This window comes from Pan troglodytes, chromosome 6 (genome assembly GCF_028858775.2).
Source record: "Pan troglodytes isolate AG18354 chromosome 6, NHGRI_mPanTro3-v2.0_pri, whole genome shotgun sequence".
NCBI lineage: Eukaryota > Metazoa > Chordata > Mammalia > Primates > Hominidae > Pan > Pan troglodytes.
The window spans coordinates 121,023,174-121,043,685 of NC_072404.2; the positions used below are offsets into that span (position 1 = coordinate 121,023,174).

At 48.6% G+C, this 20,512-nt stretch overlaps 1 protein-coding gene across 33 annotated transcripts in view; it reads right to left on the reverse strand.

Annotated features, from left to right (window-relative positions):
* Positions 1-20,512, reverse strand: part of ATXN7L1 (ataxin 7 like 1) — a 267,713-nt gene that overhangs the window by 32,016 nt on the left and 215,185 nt on the right. For 31 of the 33 annotated variants that reach the window (XR_010158929.1, XR_010158928.1, XM_009453946.5 and 28 more), the window contains 3 exons: positions 6,529-6,812; positions 3,193-3,275; positions 2,061-2,317 (listed from right to left, as the gene is read on the reverse strand). Coding sequence is in view for 31 of the 33 variants with exons in the window: in XM_009453946.5 (XP_009452221.3) it covers positions 2,061-2,317; positions 3,193-3,275; positions 6,529-6,812 (624 nt within the window). In the remaining 2 variants the exon portion in view is untranslated. Of the gene's footprint in view, positions 1-2,060; positions 2,318-3,192; positions 3,276-6,528; positions 6,813-13,091; positions 13,244-20,512 lie in introns of those variants that run through there. The other 2 variants (XM_063815519.1, XM_054656229.2) reach the window with 1 other exon arrangement.

A 20,512-nucleotide genomic window follows, 5' to 3' on the forward strand; every position in this document is an offset into this window, starting at 1 on the left:
GAGGCTGAGGCAGGAGAATTGGTGGAACCCGGGAGGCGGAGGTTGCAGTGAGCCGAGATCGCGCCATTGCACTCCAGCCTGGGCCACAGAATGAAACTCTGTCTCAAAAAAAAAAAAAAAAAAAAAAGATTCTGTTACCAACCTGTGTAATGTGTTCCTCTGCCCCCCCAACTTCTTTTCCAGAAACATTCTTTTCTCTGATTAACCTCACCCATCCTTTCCTGCTTCCTTAACAGAACACAAACAGCTGGCATTTCTCTATAGATGAACATTCCCCTGAAAATTAAACCCAAAAGGAACAGTTGGAGCAGATCCTTCAGGCTCCACTGTTTTATTCTTTAATGGCTGCTCCCTTCTTTCTCTGTTAGGCCAGGTACCACTGCTTGGTGAGAAGTGCCTCCCTCAGTCAAAAATAGATGGAGATTTGTATAGTCAAAGAAGGCTTTCTAACTGGGTTCCCTGGAGTCCTTGGGGAACCCAAGGATATCCTTGAGAGGGTGTGGGGGACAATGGCTCTGGGTACATGTGTGAGCTTAGCCGGCTTCAGGTGGAGGCAAGTCTACTTTCCTATCAGGTACCCATAATAAGGTTGTGCTGGAATGAAAATGTTCGATAGCTACAAAGAAGTTTAAAAGTCGCTGTATATACAATTGAAGCCCCTTCCAGAAGTTTGGAACGGAATTGTTGCCTCAACTCTAAAACAAGGGTAATATCCTTAACCAACACCCCACATGACAGTGAGAAGTCATTATAAAATGATCTTGCACAGTGAGGGGTGGCCAGGAAAGTAGCATGTCAACGGTGACAGTAACGCCACGATGGTGAGCATGATGGAAGTGTTGGGGATGGCAATTCCATCTGACCGCGTCCTCCTGAACGCCTGAGGCTGAGCTCGGCCATAATGACAGAGGGACTCTGGCTGTCAAACTAGGTCAGGCTTGCACCAACATGGAAGGCATCAGGGTGAGAGCCTGGCAGATCAGGAGCGACTGCTATCAAATATTTGTTTTTGCTTTAAAAATCAACTCCCTCCCCTTCTTTTACGACTATGTCCTCTTAAAGCCTATTTGCTACCCGTTGAGATTCACACTGTATGCATAAAAAAATCAGATAATACCGTTATCTGCACTTCTCACTGAGTATTATTAATGTTTCCTTTTTATAAAAATTATGGATACTTGTACCTCATTCTTTTAAACTCTAAATTCCTGAAAAGCGGGGTCTAGCTTCATTAATCTCTGTACCCCTGCCTGAGAGTACCTAACATGGAATCTTGCTTATGGAGCGAGCACTCAATAAATATTTTTGAATAAGTGGTTCTCTGTCCCATTATTTGGGAATTGAGCTGCTGCCCATCAAAATGGACATGCACGGATTTTAAATTACTTTTAATCCAAATGAGTGTTAATTCTGTTTTCTATTTTTTCATTTCTGTCCAGGACAACCACATAGAACCCCAAACAGGTGGCCCAGAAGAGTAGCTTTCCTGGTGTGGAGAGACATGTAAGGACAAACAACCTCTGCTATGCCAATTTCCCCTTTCATCCTGATGATAGGAGAGCGTGCAAAACAAATATCGTGGCAACTGGACTAGCATGGTGCAGTGAGCGTCTAAGAGGTGCTAACGACCTATTCACCTGGGTTTCCCTACTCCGCTCCAGGAATCGTCAACTAATATAAAAACCCAGGCAGCCAGGAAGTCACCTGGTGGCTGATGTGTCACAGTTTCAGGTATTTATTTCCAGCTTACTCTTGCTGTGTAAAAACACACACTGTCTGATATAAGATCTGCTTGTCTGCCATGAAGTCCGCTGCTGCTGACAATGATGATGACAGTGATGATAATAATGATGACAGCAGTAAAATCTGTTGAACACCATGTGGCAAGCACTGGGCTGGGCCTCTTACGTACATTATCTCATTTAAACTTTACTACTTGCCTTAGGAAGTAGTACTATTATGATTTCCATTTAACATATAATCAGACCACATGCCACAGACCCAGCAAGCTAGTCACTTGACCAAGCATTCAGGGCTTCTATCGTCAAGGTGGTACTTACCTAGGAAGTACAGAGTTAGGTGGTCTGGATTTTGCAGGGGATGCAACTTTCGGTTCTGGCCCAGAGCTCCCTGAAGACCCTAGCAGAGAATCCTGTGCCGGCCCGGATTGGCTTGGAAGTATTTCCCTCGTGGAAGTCAGGAGATGCTCTTTATCTTTAACTTCTTTTTCCCGGGACTTTGCTTTGTGTTCTGCCAGGAGGAGGTCAAATTGCTTTTTCCGGCCTGGGACTGCCCTCCGATGGCTTAGCGAATGTGTCTAAGGAGAAGAGAAATGAAAAGCACAGCCTCTTTGATCAGCACATAAACCTGCTTCCCCAGGCCCTCCATTTCAGAAATAGCAATTCATGGAAATTTAGAGGTGCTTGAAAAGTCAACTTCAAGGCAACAGCTCCTGTTCTGTGGCTAGGAAGAGGCAGAGACCACACGAACGCAACCATGCCCTACACTCCTGGTGTTAAGAAGCCAAAGCTTCCTCCAAAAAATGGCATAGGATGACGAGCTTCAGCGCAGAACCCATGAAAACCTCTCTGATGAAAGGCAACTGCGAGGGAATGCTAGAGTTAATCCAGGTGCAGGTGGGAGGCTCGATTCGGCCCAGACAAACAGAGCCACCAAGCAGAGAGGGCCATCGCCTTGATCCCAAGAAGCACTAGCAGTTCAGCATGAAATACAGGGCTTTGGGCGACCCAATGGCGGCCGCCTTGGGTCAGCTGTTCCCCTGGCCACCCCGGTGTGGCTGGATCAGGGGCGCGGCATATCATCCTCCCCTCCAGGGCTGCCTTTCAGGGCGCTGCCGCCGCCGCCGCCGCCGCTGCCGCTGCTCCTGCATACATTAAAACGTAGCAGGCTTTAGAACCGCCTGTGAGTGCCTATAAATACAATTTACTGTCTGGCCTCACAAGTAACAGGGGAAGCCTAGTTTTTTTTTTTTTTTTTCTCCTTCTTAAAAAGCCAGCCAGCTTGAGGCAGGCACTCTGCTACCATGGACGAGAAGAAAGCATTTCCCTTACAAAGAACAGCTGGGGGTCATGTCGAGGTTCCACACCCTGCCGTGTGCAGAGAGTGGCATGCAAACATTTCGACAAAGGCCCCAGCGAGAGCAGGAAGTATTTTTTATGGAAAGAGAAATACCTTGCAGGTGAGGGATCTTGTGCAAGGTTTCTTTGTCTCGGGATCCAATACTCCACAGTGTTTATTTGGGTCAAATTCTCTCTCTGGTTTAAGAAACAAACAAAAAATATAAGAAAAAAGGAGACTAAATAGGATTTGGCATTAAGACTACATTTTTAAAAAAATGCACATTTGCACCAACAAGTGAGACATTGTCAGGCAATCTGTTTTTTGTTTTTTTGTGTGTTTTGTTTTCTCAACCAGCTGCTAAAAGGCTTCCAGAACCGCTCGGGGAAAATGGTGCTCCCCTCTGAACCCAGAGTTCCCAAGTCTAGCTTCGGCAGCAACGCCGAACGCAGCACAAGGCTCGGGGAATAGGGCGGGAGCAGGCACCGAAGGGAAGGAGAGGAGCCGTGCTGCTCTTAATGCTCTTAACGCTTTATTTTACTTGCAATGGTTCCACAGGTCCTTGGCATTTGGGCATAGCTGGCTGCAGACCAGGGAGAGCCACCTGAGACCCAACGACCCCTTTCCTGGGCTGCTCCAAGAGTACAGACACCCTGACTCCAGCTCCTGCCTTCCTGCTAGTTTTAGCCATGTAAATGGGAGATTACTCCTTGACATGTCAGAGTGACCTGCCTCTCTCATGCTTGACAAAGCTCTCGGCGCAGGCTTTGCACACAGCCTTGCTGACCACAAACACCATTTACCTGATTGAGGGGCACTCTAGCAGTGTTACAGGCAGGGGCAGGGGAGAAGGCTGAACTTGAAGGTGCAGAGAGGGCAGGGGCCTGCTAATCTCACAGCTGCTCCCCACCCCCACTGCCCTGGGTCTGATGCTTCACGTGGGAATAAAACGGGGCAGGCTGCCCCACCAGGATGAAGGATGTCTGTGCGGAGAGGCCAGGCTTCCCCAGCTCCTGCCTTCCAGTTGACTGTGGACAGCTTGTGTGGAGGTTACTTCTAAGGAGCCTGCTCTTTCTATACCCATCTTGGGTCCTTCACCCCTGCCAGGAAGACAATCATGCTGTCCTCACCTTAAAAATGAGGGGATGTGAGGCGATCTCTTTTTTTCATTTTATTTTTTGAGACAGGGTCTCGCTCTGTTACCCAGGCTGAAGTGCAGTGGTGGGATCACAAGGCTCACTGCAGCCTCGACCTCCTGGGCTCAAGCCTCAACCTCCTGAGTAGCTGGAACTAGAGGCATGCACCACCACACCTGCCTGATTTTGTTATTTTTTGTAGATACAGGGTCTCACTATATTGCCCAGGGTAGGTGATCTCTTAAGGATCTTTTGGGCTTTAAAATTCCACCTCTTGGATGGCCTGTGCCGTTTCTGGAAGGCACCGAGCAAACACATAAGTCCTGCAGAGCAGGAATGACACAGCCCTCTGGGCATGTGGGTAGACTGGCAGCAGTGTTGCTGGTGGTAGAGGGTGTACAGAAATTGGTGGTATCTCCTTAAGACCCTTGAATGGCTGCAAACTCAAAAAAGGTTCCTAGCTGGAAAACTGCCTGAAATTGGTGGAGTAAACTCCGAGCATATAACAATGCTCAGATTATAACATAATAAATGAATGTATTCTATTTTCAAAAGCTTTGAGGGTCATGGGGAGGTTGCAATGGTGTTACTGATGATATGCACAAGAAAACTACTCTATACCCAAGACAGATTCCCTGGCTGGTTACCAAAATGCCTCCCCCCTTTTTTCGCTTTTTGTCTGCCTTTTTTCTCTCTCTCTCTCTCTTTTTTTTTTTTTTTTAGCTTCACTTAGAAAAAAAACCTGCTAGGCCTGGAGATGCTGGTTTGCTCGGAGCCCTCTCTGGCCAGGCTGCCTGGTGTGGTGTTTTTTTTTTGGGTCTGTCAGAGTCAGGCCTGTGCCTGGTCCCACACCAGCGCCTCATGTCGACCTGGAGCTGAGCAGGCTGTTGGCTGAGGGTAGGAGCTGGCTGCCAAATGTGAAAGTGAGGCAGAAACAAGCAAAAGACCCGACGAAACAAGACAACCCACAAAATGCAAAAACAATGTGCGGCAAAAAAATCCCCAAACAACTTCAGATGGGGTTACAGGCTGGAAGCCACGGCCGTGCTTCTGCTATGGCGAGGAGCCCTCGGCCTCCAGCCACTGTGCCCACGCCTACCGGTTTTCTGGGGATGTTGCCACCACCTCTGAAGAGTGAAACCAAGCTTTCCATGCAGGAAGAGCCAGGTGCTGGGGGCTCCAGCCCGAACTGTGAGGCCCACAGTGCTTAGGGAGAGCACCAGGCTCTACCTTTCTTTCTTGACAGTGGGTGAGCAGCGCAGGCAGAGATGTGCAAGGTACAATGCCTGCTTTATCTGAATGCTTTGGGCTTGAGGGACTTTTCAGACATAATTTTAAAAAGAGTTACAGATGAAAGATAGAAAAACTAGAACTACAGACAAATACAGAGTAGACAATAAAAATTACCCACAATTCCTTGGGTGCTTAAAAATCAAGCTTAACCCAAGGACAGTTTCTCTGTCACAGGGTGGCTGTCACTGTATTTTACTTTCTCTGGCCACCATCAGGGAGTGCCCATGATGTAAGAAGAAGTTATGAAGTTTATAGCTTCTCCTGGTCTTTTGGAGAAAGTAAAAACTGCCACGTTTAGTTCTACAGCAGATCGATCCAAAGCAAACATTACCCACATAGGGGCCTCTAACAGATAACCATCATCCTGTGTGCCTCTTCCGGCACCCCAAGTGTCTGCTCAGACAACCAAGGAGTAGACCCACAAGAGACCGCCGCAGCACCCTATCGGCACTGCCAGCCCTAGCGTTCCTGTTTGGGAATTCCAACCTGATTATGGGGGATCGACAGTTGTAAACTCAACTGCAGAATTAACCTGGAAACTCCCGAGGCCAAAGGACAGAGGCTGTGTGTCCCTGTGCAGCACAGCTGTTGGCGGGGCTGTCCCTCACATGCCTTGAGGCACCATGAGATCCCTGTGTGTTGTCCAGCTTCCCAGCAGTGAAGCTTCTATGGAAGCCAGGGCTAGTTCGACCTGTTTGTATGATATGGATACACAGAATCACCTGCTCACAAGACCCTCAGAATCTACAGAGTAGGTCGGTGCAGAGCACCCTGCCTCCTGGGTTGCTAGGGTAACTCCCGCCAAGCACTGAACTGAGTGAGGGACTTCATCTGCCCGGGGAAGAAGAGACCTGGTTTTCCCTTGCATTTTTAGGTGGGGTTCCTGTTTGCAGGTAAACTCTGCGTCCCCCTTAAAATGAAACAGACCTGCTTAATGATAACAGCACATCACTCCTTCGTTATGGCTGCGACTCCCTTTCAGTCTAATCATGAGTCAGACCCTGACGACACTGACACATACCTGAAAGTCTCCTGTAAGGCTTGTTGCTGTTTTTGGTGCCATTTTGGTGTTTCTTGTCTATGGTGGTTGGCAGAATTCCTTTGCCATTTAAGATCTTCTCTGGTGAAGGTGGCACTGACTTGGACATCAGGACAGGCTTAATTAAAGGAGGGGTGGAGATGGCAGAGGACGAGGTGGAGGAGGCAGAAACTGCAGTAGTGGTTGTGGAGTTCATTTTGACATTGGCACCATCTGCCTTCACTAGGTTAGGAATTTTCTCTAAACTGACTACAGGAACCGGAACACTGAAAAATAAATGAACAAACACACACAATTGTCTTCTTTGATACATCTAGTCTGCTGAGGAACCATACCCGCTTATCATTATCAGAACATTTCCTTATCACTTATTTATACTCCTTCTATAAGCAAGCAGCATGAGTCCAGTTTTGATGGGAGAGAGTTCTGTGCCCTGGAAAGGATCAACAGGGGGTGCGAGGCTGGCACAGTGTCAGGGGTGGCATCAGGGCTGACTGATTACCGCCCGTGCTGAGCTGTCCCCATAGATCCTGCAACTCCCCCCTTCCCGGGCCCTATAGGTTGGCCATTTCCAACACAGCACCTTGGGCAGAACAAGGCGCCTGCTGTGAAGCTCAGGAAGAGATACCGTTTGTCCCCTGAAGACAATGTGCCACTGCTGAATCACACCCCCTCCCCCCGCTGCTCAGCTAGTCCCCCAGCCCGGCCCGGATCGGGCCTGACATCTGCTTAGCTCCGGAGTGCTGACAGGATCACACCACAAGGAGGCATGGCTTCAGGCCAGCGTGCTGCACGGCGTGCTGTCGGACGGCTTCTGGATCACTCTCACATCCTGGGGATGGGCTCAAATTGAGTGAGCCGCCATGTAGCATTATCCAATATTCCATTTTAGGCAGCTAGTTATGTAAATAGGCAATTCTCAAGGCTGGCAGGTGAAACGATGAATTTTAAGAAGGCAGAGCACAAAGGTGTGCTTCACTCTTCAGAATCTGTCACCTTAGCCCCCTTCCCTGCTATTTCTCCTGTATGGGATGTGCATTTGATTTCTCTTCTTCTTTAATGCTGAAGGACCTGCGTCTGGGGGGCTGTGGAGAACTCCATCTCTGGGTCTTAAAAGATGAGATGAATAAGCTTTGCTTTGGTCCCTGAGCTAGATTTCCTTTCCTCCTGGCAGGAGGGAAGAATGCTAACATGGGCTCCCCAGTCATCTCTGAGCTGAGAGTGAAGCCTACTTAGCTATTTGAATGCCAAATGATCTAGAATATGGCTTTTACATTCCTGCAGACAATGTAGGGCAGGAAAGAGGGGCTGTTTTTGGCAGGAAAAGAATCTTATCTGTCCACATGGCTGGCTGGCTGGCTCTCCTTTCTCTAAGATTCATTCACAGATTATTTCTTTGATCAACTTGTTCATGAAATTATTTTAGCCCCCTCTCAGCCCCTGCCCCTTTTATGACTCTGAAATAGGATCCCAGCTGTTTGTTACAGATCTTTGCCAGTGAGAAGGGCACAGAGCAGCGGAACAGATTGTGGCTGGACATTACCGACTTCTCCCTTGGACCACGTACCTTCTTGGCCTGGGGAAGGGTGACCTGGGGCTTCAAGTCCCATGTGAGGGGAAACTAGAATGACAGTTTTTTGTAACAAACCCTGCCACTGCCAATTCCGTCCCTGATCAGAGTGTCTCAATGTCTGAGATAGAGCTGAACTGCTGCTCCTTTCTATTTAATGGCAATTCTCAAAGCACTCCTATATCACTGAAGAATGGCACAAGAAACCCTTTGAGAGTGAGCACACCAGGATGCTAGACAGGTATTACCTGGTGAAATTAGTGCTGCATTCCTGATTTTTCCCAAATGATAAAAAGATGCAAAGCAATGTGATACAGAATTCTTCTAGGCTTATTCCTTGACACATTTAAAAAGCCACAAGTTAAGAAATCAGGGTCCTGAAGAGAGATCTGTACACTCATGTTCATAGCAGCATTATTCACAATAGCCAAAGGTGGAGGCAGCCCAAGTGTCCATCAACGGATGAATGGATAAGCAAAATGTAGCATCATTCAGCTTTAAAAAGGAAGGAAATTCTGACACGGGCAGGAGCCTTGAAGACATTATGTTAAGTGAAATAAGCCTGTCACAAAAGACAAATACTGTATAATTCCACTTATATGAGGTACCTGGAGTAGTCAAATTCATAGAGACAGAAAGCAGAGCAGTGGTTGCCAGGGAATGGGGGAAGGGAGAATGGGCAGTTTTTTTTAATACCCATTGAACAACTGTATAGAGTTTCAGTTTTGCAAGACAGAAAAAAAAGTTCTGGAGATTGGTTGCACAACAGTGTGAATGTACTTAATACTACTGAAATGTACATTAAAAATGGTCAATATGGTAAATTTTATGTTATGCTTATTTTACCACAATTAAAAATGTTTTACATGTACAAACTAAAAAAAAAATGCAAATTACAAAACTCTTACAACCTAAATTATACTTCAATAAACCTGACTTTAAAAATACAGATCAGAGGCTGGGCTCGATGGCTCACACCTGTAATCCCAGCACTTTGGGAGGCTGAGGCGGGTGGATCACCTGAGGTCAGGAGTTCAAGAGCAGCCTGGCCAACATGGTGAAACCCCATCTCTACTAAAAATACAGAAATTGGCCACACGTGGTGGCTCACGCCTGTAATCCCAGCACTTTGGGAGGCCGAGGCAGGTGGATCACAAGGTCAGGAGATCAAGACCATCCTGGCTAACATGGTGAAACCCTGTCTCTGCTAAAAATACAAAAAAAAAAAAAAAAAAAATTAGCCAGGCGTGGCAGCGGGCGCCTGTAGTCCCAGCTACTCGGGAGGCTGAGGCAGGAGAATGGCGTGACCCCAGGAGGCAGAGCTTACAGTGAGCCAAGATAGTGCCACTGCACTCCAGCCTGGGAGACAGAGTGAGACTCCACCACAAACAAACAAACAAACAAACAAACAAACAAACAGAAATTAGCCAGGGGTGGTGGTGCATGCCTGTAATCCCAGCTACTCAGGAGGCTAAGGTGGGAGAATCACTTGAACCCAGGAGGCAGAGGTTGCAGTGCACTGAGATCATGCCACTGTACTCCCACCCGGGCGACAGAGCGAGTCTCTGTCTCAAAAAAAACCAAAAAAGTGTCAGTGGCCAGTTGTGGTGGCTCATGCCTATAATCCTAGCTCTTTGGGAGGCTGAGGTGGGAGGATTGCTTGAGCCTAGGAGTTTGAGACCAGCCCGGGCAACATAGCGAGACCATTCCCTACAAAATAGAAATAAAAATTAGCCAGGCATGGTGGCATGTGCCTGTAGTCCTAGTTACTTGGGAGGCTGCAGGTGGATCGCTTGAGCTCAAGAGTTTGAGGTTACAGTGAGCTAGGATCATGCTATTGCACAGAGCAAGACCCTGTCTCAACTCCCCCCTGACCCCACTGGCACCCCCCAAACCCAAACATATTGGCCAGGTATGGTGGCTCATGTCTGTAGTCCTAGGATTTTGGGGGGCCAGGGTGAGAGAATTGCTTGAGGCCAGGTGTTTTTTTGTTTTGTTTTGTTTTTGAGACAGTGTCTCTGTCACCCAGGTTGGAGTGCAGTGGCACAATCTCAGCTCACTGCAACCTCGGCCTCTTGGGTTCAAGCGATTCTCCTGCCTCAGCCTCCCAAGTAACTGGGATTATAGGCACCCGCCACCACACTTGGCTAATTTTTGTACTTTTAGTAGAGATGGGGTTTCACCATGTTGGCCAGGCTGGTCTCAAACTCCTGACCTCAGGTGATCTGCCTGCCTCAGCCTCTAAAAGTGCTGGGATTACAGGCAGGAGCCACCGCTCCCGGCCGAGGCCAGGTATTTGAGACCAGCCTGGATAACACCGTGAGACCATGTCTCTACAGAAAAAAAAAAAAAAATTATAAATAAGCTGGGCACGTTGGTGGACACACACAGTACCAGCTACATGAGAGGCTGAGGCAGGAGAGTCACTTGAGCCCAGGAGTTTGAGGCTGCAGAGAGCTAGGATTGTGCCACTGTACTCCAGCTTGGGTGACACAGTGAGACCCTGTCTTGGAAAAAAAAAAAAAATTAGAATAATCTATTCTGTTCAAAAAGATTTATTGATTTAATTTCTCACCCTTGTTCTGATCTGTTGACTTTTATTTCTTTAGGGAAAAAAATCAAACTTCAAGTGTTGATATGAACACATGGACAGCTAGCAAGAAGAGAAGGTGCTCTAGTACCTGGGCAGCCTTCTCTGATGTATTAATATTTCTTTGTGAAGCCAAGTTAGTTCAGGAAAGGAAATTAGAACTTGCAAGTTCCAGATCTAGTTCTTGTTGCATGAGCTGGTACGAGTTAACATAACGCCTCTAGTTTCTGTGAAAAATGCCCTATGTAGATGTTAGGTCCTCAGGCCTTCAGCAGACAAAGATATGATGCCTGGGATAGAATAATCCAGAGCAATTGTACAAATGGAAATACATTTTAAAAACCGGCTGGGTACGGTGACTCACGCCAGTAATCCCAGCACTTTGGGAGGCTGAGGCGAGTGGATCACCTGAGGTCAGGAGTTCAAGACCAGCCTGACCAACATGGTGATACCCCGTCTCTACTAAAAATACAAAATTAGCCGGGCGCGGTGGCACATGCCTGTAATCCCAGCTATTTGGGAGGCTGAGGCAGGAGAATCGCTTATACCTGGGAGGCGGAGGTTGCAGTGAGCTGAGATGGCGACACTGCACTCCAGCTTGGCAACAGAGCGAGACTCCGTCTCAAAAACAAACAAACAGCAAAAACAAGCCAAGCAGCCCTCAAATGCTCATAGCACAGTCTGCATTACTCCTCTAAAGTCAACGTCGGGCTCTGAATGTGCTCCTTAAGGCAGCCCCACGAGCACAAGTGCACCAGGTCCCAACATTTGGAACCGTGCCAGTTGACTCATCTCTTTGGTGACACTTCTTCCCAACTGTGTGTAACTGAGCTTGGGCCAGGCCAGCTAATGTCTGTGACTGTCTCCTAATTTGGAATTTTTTCTACTTTATAATGAGTGTGGCCCAATCATACTCTACTGTCAATGATTCCAGAACTCAGCTGGATGCGAAATTGGAGCCCATCAGAAACAGGAAAGACAGCCTCACGTGCAGTCCTCTGGATTGAAGAATGGGAAGCATTGGGGAAAAAAGTCTGATCAGGAATGTTTCAAAGATTTCAAAGACCAGGTGAGTTGGTAAGGGGCTGGGCCACTGAGTGAACACCTCTGATGTGAGGTAAAAGGACTTGGCAGAAGGAGAGAAGGGAGACTGCGCTCTTTTGGGTGTGTTCTAAGGGTGTTCATTAGCTAATGGAGAAGGGCTTAGAAGAGTGAAGGAGAAGAACCTAGAGCTGTCCCTGATACTTTTTTCTTTGGTGTCCCTTCTCTCCCTCAAAAGCTTTGGGCTTTCTCTCTAAGGGAACCTGCCTTGGCCTGGACTGAGAAGACACAGAAGCAGGCAGCTGAGTGATGGTGGGAAAGGCATTTGACCTTGCCATCCTCTTCCCCAGTATACACGCTAGCCATCGGGCCAGCCTTTCTTTACTACAGCTGGCAACAGCCCCAAGGTCCTGAACTGAGAAAGCAAAGGAGGAAACGGTCACAGGATAGTGCCACAGAATCTGGAAAGCCAATCCCAGAGATGATGCTTTTTGAGCAAAAACATTCAGCTGACATAAGAGCCTATTAAGAGCCCCACCCCCCACCTCCCATGCACACAGATCCCGCGTGTGCCTATGCTGCAGCCACAGTGCAGTCACAGGGAAGCCAGCGTCTCGGAATTGTCCTCTGCTTCCTCTCACTGTCCCCGTGTGCATTCCCCTCACTTCCTCTGCTGTCACCTTCCCCAGCCAGGAAAGTGTCCCAGCCTTGGGCACGCCCCTTCCAGATGGCTGTGGACCCTGAATGACAGGTTTGACTTTTTTTTCCATTTGGAAAGAAGCCAAAAGGTTCTAACCCCTGCTTTCACAGTATGGGCATCTCCCATCTTCTTTGTGTCTAATCACAGTAACGCAAACACCTCCATGTGCAGGTGGTGAGACCTGGGAGGGGGTGGTGAGTTGGCAATAGCCTGATGGGTGACTCAGCAATTTATTACACTGTTTGCTTAGGTGACAAACAAGCCTGGCAGTTACCCCCGAGCTTAGCCAAAGCCCTTCAAAGTTCCTTTCCCTTCAGTCTAAAGGATGCATGTGCACACTTCCCAAAGTCGCACAATTAGTTGCATTTATCAACTCACGATTGTCCTTTCTTTGTGGAGCAGTGTTTGAAAGGGAAAGATGAGTCTCCACTCTTCCCCTGCTGCTTTCATAATGCCTGTTTTGTTCACTTGGGATGAACTCTTTCAGGGAGCTCAGAGCTGCAGCCTGTTCCCCTGCTGTGTCTAATATGCTGGGAGTAGTTCTCTCCTCATCATCTCTGTACCTCTGTCTCGGTCCTGGGAAAGAAACCCAATGCCGAGAACACCCTCCCTCATCCCCCTTGCTACATGGGGGCGATATCTACCTCTGTTTCTTTTGTGCTGCTTTAGTTGCCCACGTCTTCTTCCTTTGTGCTTGGCCTGTCTGAATTTATCTTTCTAGATCAAGGCGGGTCCTCTGGCTTTAAGAAACATGGTTCTCTTGGCATCAAGTAGATTCCCCTCCCTGCCCAGTGATGTCTGCAAAAGAACAGAGGTGGAGACTCATGACGGTGCCATTGCAAGAGCCACCAATGTGCCACAGGGCCAGCTGCCCACCTGCCAGCTACGCTTTCCTGGTGATCATGATCTATATTCTTTGATTATCAACAAATATGCCTCAAGAGAATGGTTCAGAATGTCTCTAGGTCTGCAGAAATTATTGCCAGCCCTTCTTCACTTACCAGAGCAGGGTAAAGATGAATTTGACAGGCAGGAGCCTGAAGACATATGGTATTTGTGCTGTGGGTTTTGTGTGTGATGAGAGTTCTCAGCTGTCTGATTTCCTCCACCAATTCCTTCGACAAAAGCCTATGTGCTTATGCTGCTGGCCTGGCAGAATTTTGAGAATCTCTGACTCACTGGCAGAGCCTTAGAAGGGCCATATCACCCAGCCTCTTGGCTTCCAAGCAGTGATAGCATTAAGTCATCCCCAATAAAAAGGAATTTACCCTCTTTTAAAATGCCCTTGGAGAAGGAATTCAGTTTGGCTCTCTTGGATGTATTTTGGCAGCTACTATGAGGAAATTATTTATATCCAATCTAAATTCTTTAAGTTGAAGAAGTACTTGGGAGATTCTAGAAGTCTGAGGGGCAGGCAATCACTAAGAATCAGGGTAAATAACAGAGACACAAAGTCCTACGACCGTGGTATGACAGATACAGTTGATACTGCATAAATCCTGACAAGTGAATAAATGGTATTTTTGCGGTGTGTCTGGAAAAATATTGGGAAAACTTTCAGAAAGCCTGTCTGTAAACACCTTTAGCAAACAGAAAACAGGTATTCAACCACAGAGCATGGTAAATAAGAATATCTGCCAGATAAATCTAACATTATTCTGTGGCTGAGTGTCAGGCCTGGTGGTTAGAGAGGAAGCATAGTGTCTAATCTCTCCTGGCCTTTGCACAGTTTTGGATTCTCTCCCACATAACACACCTTCAGTAAACTGGGGAAATGTGGTCAGACCACACAGTTACCGGGTGAGTGGTCCTGGCAGCAGAGACAAAAGAAAAATGGGTTAGCAGGGCTCAATTTCAGCCTAGAGTGATACCATGCAGAGCTCGACAGGGACCCACTGCCGGCCAAGAAGGTCATAGTGTCTTCATCAGTGACTTGGATGATGGGCCAAGACTTTGCTCCTCAATTGGGTTAGGAGATGATTAGCTGCTGAGAACAATGATGTGAGATTTCCTCCTGAGTCAGTTAGGTGGGAGGAAAAATGAACAAGCTGACTTGGAAGAATTGTAAAAATGGCCAGAAGCAAATCAAATAAAATCAGGGAGACCAAGTATGACTGAATTGAAGGTCTGTGCCTTGTCAATATTCTGGCAAATTTATAGAATGTGGAGTGCTGGAAGATAGTTTATAAGGCTTAGATAAGGCTTAGAAATATAGGCTTTCAAATCAGACCAACCTAGACTCAAATCCTGCCTTTTCTGTTGCTGGATGCATTACGGTATCACAGCCTTCTGGCTACCCGGTTTCAGGGCCTCAGTGAGTTTATCAGGACTCTAAGAATGAGAAAGAGGACACCTGGCCTGGCAAGGAGTGAGTGCTGGTTTCAGTCCTGCCTTGGTGGGGTGGTCTCACGCAGTGCAAAGCCCACACAAACATATGTGGCTGCCCTGCCTAACTTATCTCAGGCCTTCATGGCTCCATGCCTCAGTTTCCTTATCAGTCAAATGAAGATAGTAAGAGATATTTGGAGTGATTAAATGAGGTAGTAGATACCAAGTGCTTAGCATAGTGCCAGGCACATAGCAGACTCTCGATAAACTGTAACTAAACCAAAAGGGCACAGAGGATCCCAGCATCTGCTCTCATCCACCTGATACTTGTAAGGTATATATGTGGGGTGCAAATCATGGTCACCATCAGAAAACTTCTGCTTCCTTAGTCCCTTCTGGTCCCACCATGGAAGGAGGGGTGGACAGGGTGGAGGCAGAAGCACCAGCAGAGGGTGGGAGCAGCAGCCTTCCACATTCATGCAGAGTAGAGGACTCCTTCTGGGTGAGGCAGTGAGGAAGAAAAGCAGAACGAGGTGGGGCCAGATTCAATGGCCCTTTTCCAGGACCTGTCAGCCCTACTTCACAAGCCCACCTGCTTCTCCATCTCTAGTATTCTAGGCACTGCTTAAGCCTGGACTAGTGGTTAAAGGTCCCATCTGTATAGGACATTCTGGAAGAGGAGTAAGGAGGAACTCCAGCCTCCTCATGCACAAACATGTTGTCTCCTGCAATCCTGAAGTATGTTAGGCATTGGGGCTCTCTGCTGGTTCTAAGATGCCTCCCAGAGAAATAACTCTATAAGCCCCCCTCTAGGCTGCTCCAATTTTCTGGAAGCAGGAGGCCCCAGCGCATGTCTCCCTGCTGGTCTGTTAGTCTCTCTTGTACTTCTGTTATTCATGGCTTCCCAGGGCATGGAGCTCAGAAGGTGGTCTCCAAACCTGCTGGGAGAATAAGGAGTGCTAAGTGTCCTGACATTCCTGGGGAGTCTTAGTGCCCTAGGACTGTGAACAAGTCAGCAAGTCAGAGAAGAGGAGAAGATAAAAAAGGAAAAATCGAGCCCTCATGCAGTAGGGCATAGGATGCTGCACAGGCTGCCTTTGGGACCAGCTGTGTCTGCAGCAGTGTAGCCTTGGGCAGGGAGTCCAGGAGGGTTTTAAGGATAACCCTAGACCTAATCAACTGCACCTGCTCAGTGCCTTTCCTCTGCAAATGAGAACGAAGAGCCACACAATTCCAATGAATGGCCATTGAAATTCACATCAATAAGGAAATGGTATCAGAGCCTGGGAGGGCAGGAATTGAGAACGTAGAGATTAGGAGGCAATTTGATTCTGCAGGGAGCCCTGGTGCAGGGTGAGGCAGAGCCCCAAGCACCCTGTCCCCAGCACTGGCCCAGAACAGGCTCCGCTCAGGAGCAACAAGCGGGAGCACTCCCCTCGGCAGCCACCAGAGGTCATTGGTTCCTGCTGTTCGAGCTGTAGGCTGCTCTGCAGTGCCTTCCAGCCAGTACAGCCCAGACAGTTACTGTTTCCCAACAGTCCCGGAGGAAACCCTGACCCCAAGGGGAGACAGGGCAACTCCTTACAGAACACCCTCCATCCCCCTGCCAGGAAGGCTGGGAGCTGGCACCTTGAGCAGAGACCCTGGGCTCCCATCCTAAGCCTTTGGCCTTCAAGAAGCTTTTTCTGAGCACGCTGAAAGATGAGGAAATGGCAAAGCATCTCAGGCTACTTATCAGTGCTCCAGCTTCTGGCCAGGTACCCTGACACCTGCTGCTCCCAGTTTCCTGCCAGAGGAAAAGCCCTCAGGAGCACCTTCCCTCCCCCAGGCATCACTCACTCACTCTGCTTTTTCCTTTTTTGTATTAGAATCCAGTTCTGGGCAGGCAGCCTACACCTGAACCACCTCCATCCAGAAAACAAAGCACATTTTCTTTTTAAACCCTCAAGGGTTTATTCTGAATGGCATTTTTGCCATATTAAAAAAAAAAGTTTATCTTCACACTGACCTACAGCAAACTCAGGATATTCTTTGTCCCAAATTAAATAGACTTTTTCTTTTTTAATCTCTATGTTAGCAATATCAGGCTGGGCATGGTGGCTCATCCCAGCACTTTGGGAGGCTGAGGTGGGTGGATCACTTGAGGTCAGGAGTTGGAGACCAGGCTGTCCAACATCATGAAACCCCGTCTCTACTAAAAATACAAAAATTAGCCAGGCGTGGTGGTGTATGCCGGTAATCCCAGCTACTTGGGAGGCTGAGGCAGGAGAATTGCTTGAACCCAGGGGATGGAGGCTACAGTGAGCCGAGATCGTGTCACAGCACTCCAGCCTAGAAGCCAGGGAGAGACTCTGTCTCAAACAAACAAAAACAACAACAACCAAAAAACTCTATGTTAACAATATCAGCATCCAGTTAGAAACCAGCTCTTCCCTGAAATTCAGTCACTCACAAGTCAGTCTGACCAAAGTCCACCTCTTAAACAGCTGTTAAAATGTCCAGGCCTCAGCATCGCTTGCAACCTTTCTGGCTTGGCCTCTCTGTGTGTTCTAATCTGTTTGCACTCAGCCACCAACGCAAATCTGACCATGAAAGTCTTTGTGGGCTGCCCAAGGCCCAGAGGTCCAAGTGTAACCTTCACAGCCTGGCCCACCCCACCCCTCCTGCCCCAGCCACCTTCTCCTGTAGCCTCGGTGGACTTCTCACTTCTCCTTGAACACCAGTGCTCCGGCCTGGCTCTGTGCCTTTCTGTGGGCCGGGCTCTCCTGCTGGTGTGCCCTCCCCCATTCTCCGGGTGAACACTCCCCCATCTGTCCAGATCCAGAGGAAACATCCTCTTCTCTCCCAGTGCCTGCTGTTCCTTCCTAGGTGTTTCTGCTGCACTCATCATGTCCTATGGCAAGGTTTTATTTCTACATCTATGTGTCCTGACCAGACTGTGAGCTGCCTGACGATGGGAACCCTGTCCCAGTATACATGTCGCTCTGGAATTATCCCAGCAGCCTATACATTATCTAGCATTTAGGAAGGGCTCGATAAATGTTTGATGAATGAATTAATGTTCTCAGTGGAGGTTAAATCACATAACACAATAAAAACCAAACTGGCACCCCACCAATGCTTGGTAAGAACAAATGCTTTAGGTGGGGATCAGGCTGTGCTGCCTCTCCTCTTCTGAGAAGAGACTGGGCAATGACAAAGGTGAAGTGTCCGCTCATAGCGGCACATGCTGCACACCTACCATGCATGAGCAGTGAGTTATGCACTCACGTGCAATACCGTGTTTAATCTCTATCCCCAATTTCATAGATGTGGAGCCTGAGGCTGAGAAAGGTTTGCCCCAGGTCATTCCACAAAATGAAGGGCAGAGAGAGCTTGACGTCAGGCAACACCGAGGGTGGTGCTCTTTACTGTAGCACTGGAAGCCAGAAGGCCAGGGGTCAAGTCTCAGCTCCTCTGCTGTCCCACTGTGTATGTAATCTCAGCCCATCGCTTCATCTCTTTGGGCTCTGTTTTCTTATCTTCACCACAAAATAGTCTTTAGGCTCAAATAGGATTGGGCTAACAAAACATCTAAAAATCATAATGAGCTATGCAGCTATGAAGGACCATGGTTACTAATCTCTGTGGCTCATCCCTCTTCTTTCCTTCAGGCCATTTTTTTTTTTTTGAGACGGAGTCTTGCTCTGTTGCCCAGGTTGGAGTGCAGTGGCACAATCTCAGCTCACTGTAACCTCTGTCTCCCAGGTTCAGGAGATTCTTGTGCCTCAGCATCCCAAATAGCTGGGATTACAGGGACACACCACTACGCCTGGCTAATTTTTTTTTTTTTTGTATTTTTAGTAGAGACAGGATTTCACCACATTAGTCTTGAACTCCTCACCTCAAGCGATCTGCCCGCTTCGGTCTCCCAAAGTGCTGGGATTACAGGCGTGAGCCACAGTGACTGGACACTTCAGGCCATTTTCTTCCTTCCCCAGCTGTCTTGGTCTTACTTTCCCTCCCAAAGCTGGATTCCCTATTTCTGAGCACTTCTGTGACTTCACGAGGTTGGCTGCGTTTACACCCAAGGAGCTGTCCATTGTCCTTACCTTTGCTCATCTGAAAACCCAGTGAGCAGGCAGCCTTAGATGTTTAAATTCCCACGGCCTCCCTGTCCTGGAAGGGACACTCTGCCCCCGCCCGCAGCCCCCACATGCTTCAATATTCTGGTCTGTCTACCTTCCCACCCTCTCTTACCCCTTCCCTCTGAAGTCCATTACAAAAACATTAAACTTCTACTCTGTAGGCAAACAAGTGGGAGCCATCAAAGAGTTGTGAGCAGAACGGGCTCACATCACTCTTGGGGTGTGTGTGGGGTGGACTGGAGGATGGGCAGAGTGAGGGGCAAGGAGGCCAGGGAGAGGCAACTGCAAGAATCCTGCTGAGGAATGCAGGGCAGTCACAGGGGTAGGGTCCTTGCAGTGTCTGCGGCTCCTTGGGTTGCTCGTATTTCACAGCCTGAGACGACTCCCTGTGTCTTCAGGGAGCCATCAATCCTGAGCCTTGGTCTTGCCCCCAGTTCATGCCAGCACCAGGCAGGAAGAGATAAGCCGCCCAGTTTCTCCCACAGGCATCTGGCCAGGGCCTCTCAGTGATCGCTTCCCTCTCCATAAAGCGTTGGGAAGACTTCCAGAGTGCTTCCACTCCCTCAGCCCCAGTTGCTCCGGGAAGACCCGCCTGGTAATTCCAAGCATTTGGAGAGGAGCCCCGCCTACCTGGGGAGAGGGAGCCCTCCCCTACCTGCTGCAGGGCATGCACAGGGAGGCCAGGGAGCCTGCTGATTTTTCTTTTGCTTTGGCTCATTTTCCTCCTGGAGCAGCGGGCTCATCTTCTGCATTTTTAATAGCTGAGCATATTTAGCATTCAACACACACGTGTGGGTTGATAAGGCCCAAAGAGAAGGCAACAAGCCATCCAGGGGAGGAAATCCTCCTCCTACCTCCTCTCTGCCTCCTGCCCACCTCAGCCTACAACTGTGGGTCTGAGTTCCCCATCAATTCGCCAGGCCAGACCAGGGTTACCGAAGTGATAGCAGCTGAGAGAGTCAGACTGGCTGACTCGGTCACTGTGCCAGGGTCTGGTCCCATGGCTGAGCGGGGACTCATAAGTAAAGGCTGAAATGCTCATCGGAGCTCAAAAGGGCCAAACAGCCATAACTCCTTCTTGATTCTTACGTGGGGACCGAGTCTTCTTGCCCACCTCCCTCCACTGTCATCAACTACATAGATGTCAACACTGTGAGATGGTGGCCAGGTACCCCCTGACCTCTGGCTCCCACAGGGGTGGTCCCCACTGTCAGGACAGTGAACCAGTGGAAGGGGCCTCTGAGAGGCTGAGTGCAGGGCTGGGGATGCTGGGCAGCCTGTGGGTGCTGTCAGGCAGTTCTGCAGGGAACAAACCTGGTAACATGGCAATGCTCTGTTTTCCCCTTTCTTCTTCTTCCTTTTTTTTTTTTTTTTTTTGAGATAGTCTCGCTCTGTCACCCACACTGGAGTGCAGTGGTGTGATCTTGGCTCACTGCAACCTCTGCCTCCCAGATTCAAGCGATTCTCTTGCCTCAGCCTCCCAAGTAGCTGGGATTACAGGTGCCCGCCACTACACTCGGCTAATTTTTGTACTTTTAGTAGGGACAGGGTTTTGCCATGTTGGCCAGGCTCGTCTTGAACTCCTGACTTCAGGTGATCCACCCGCCTCG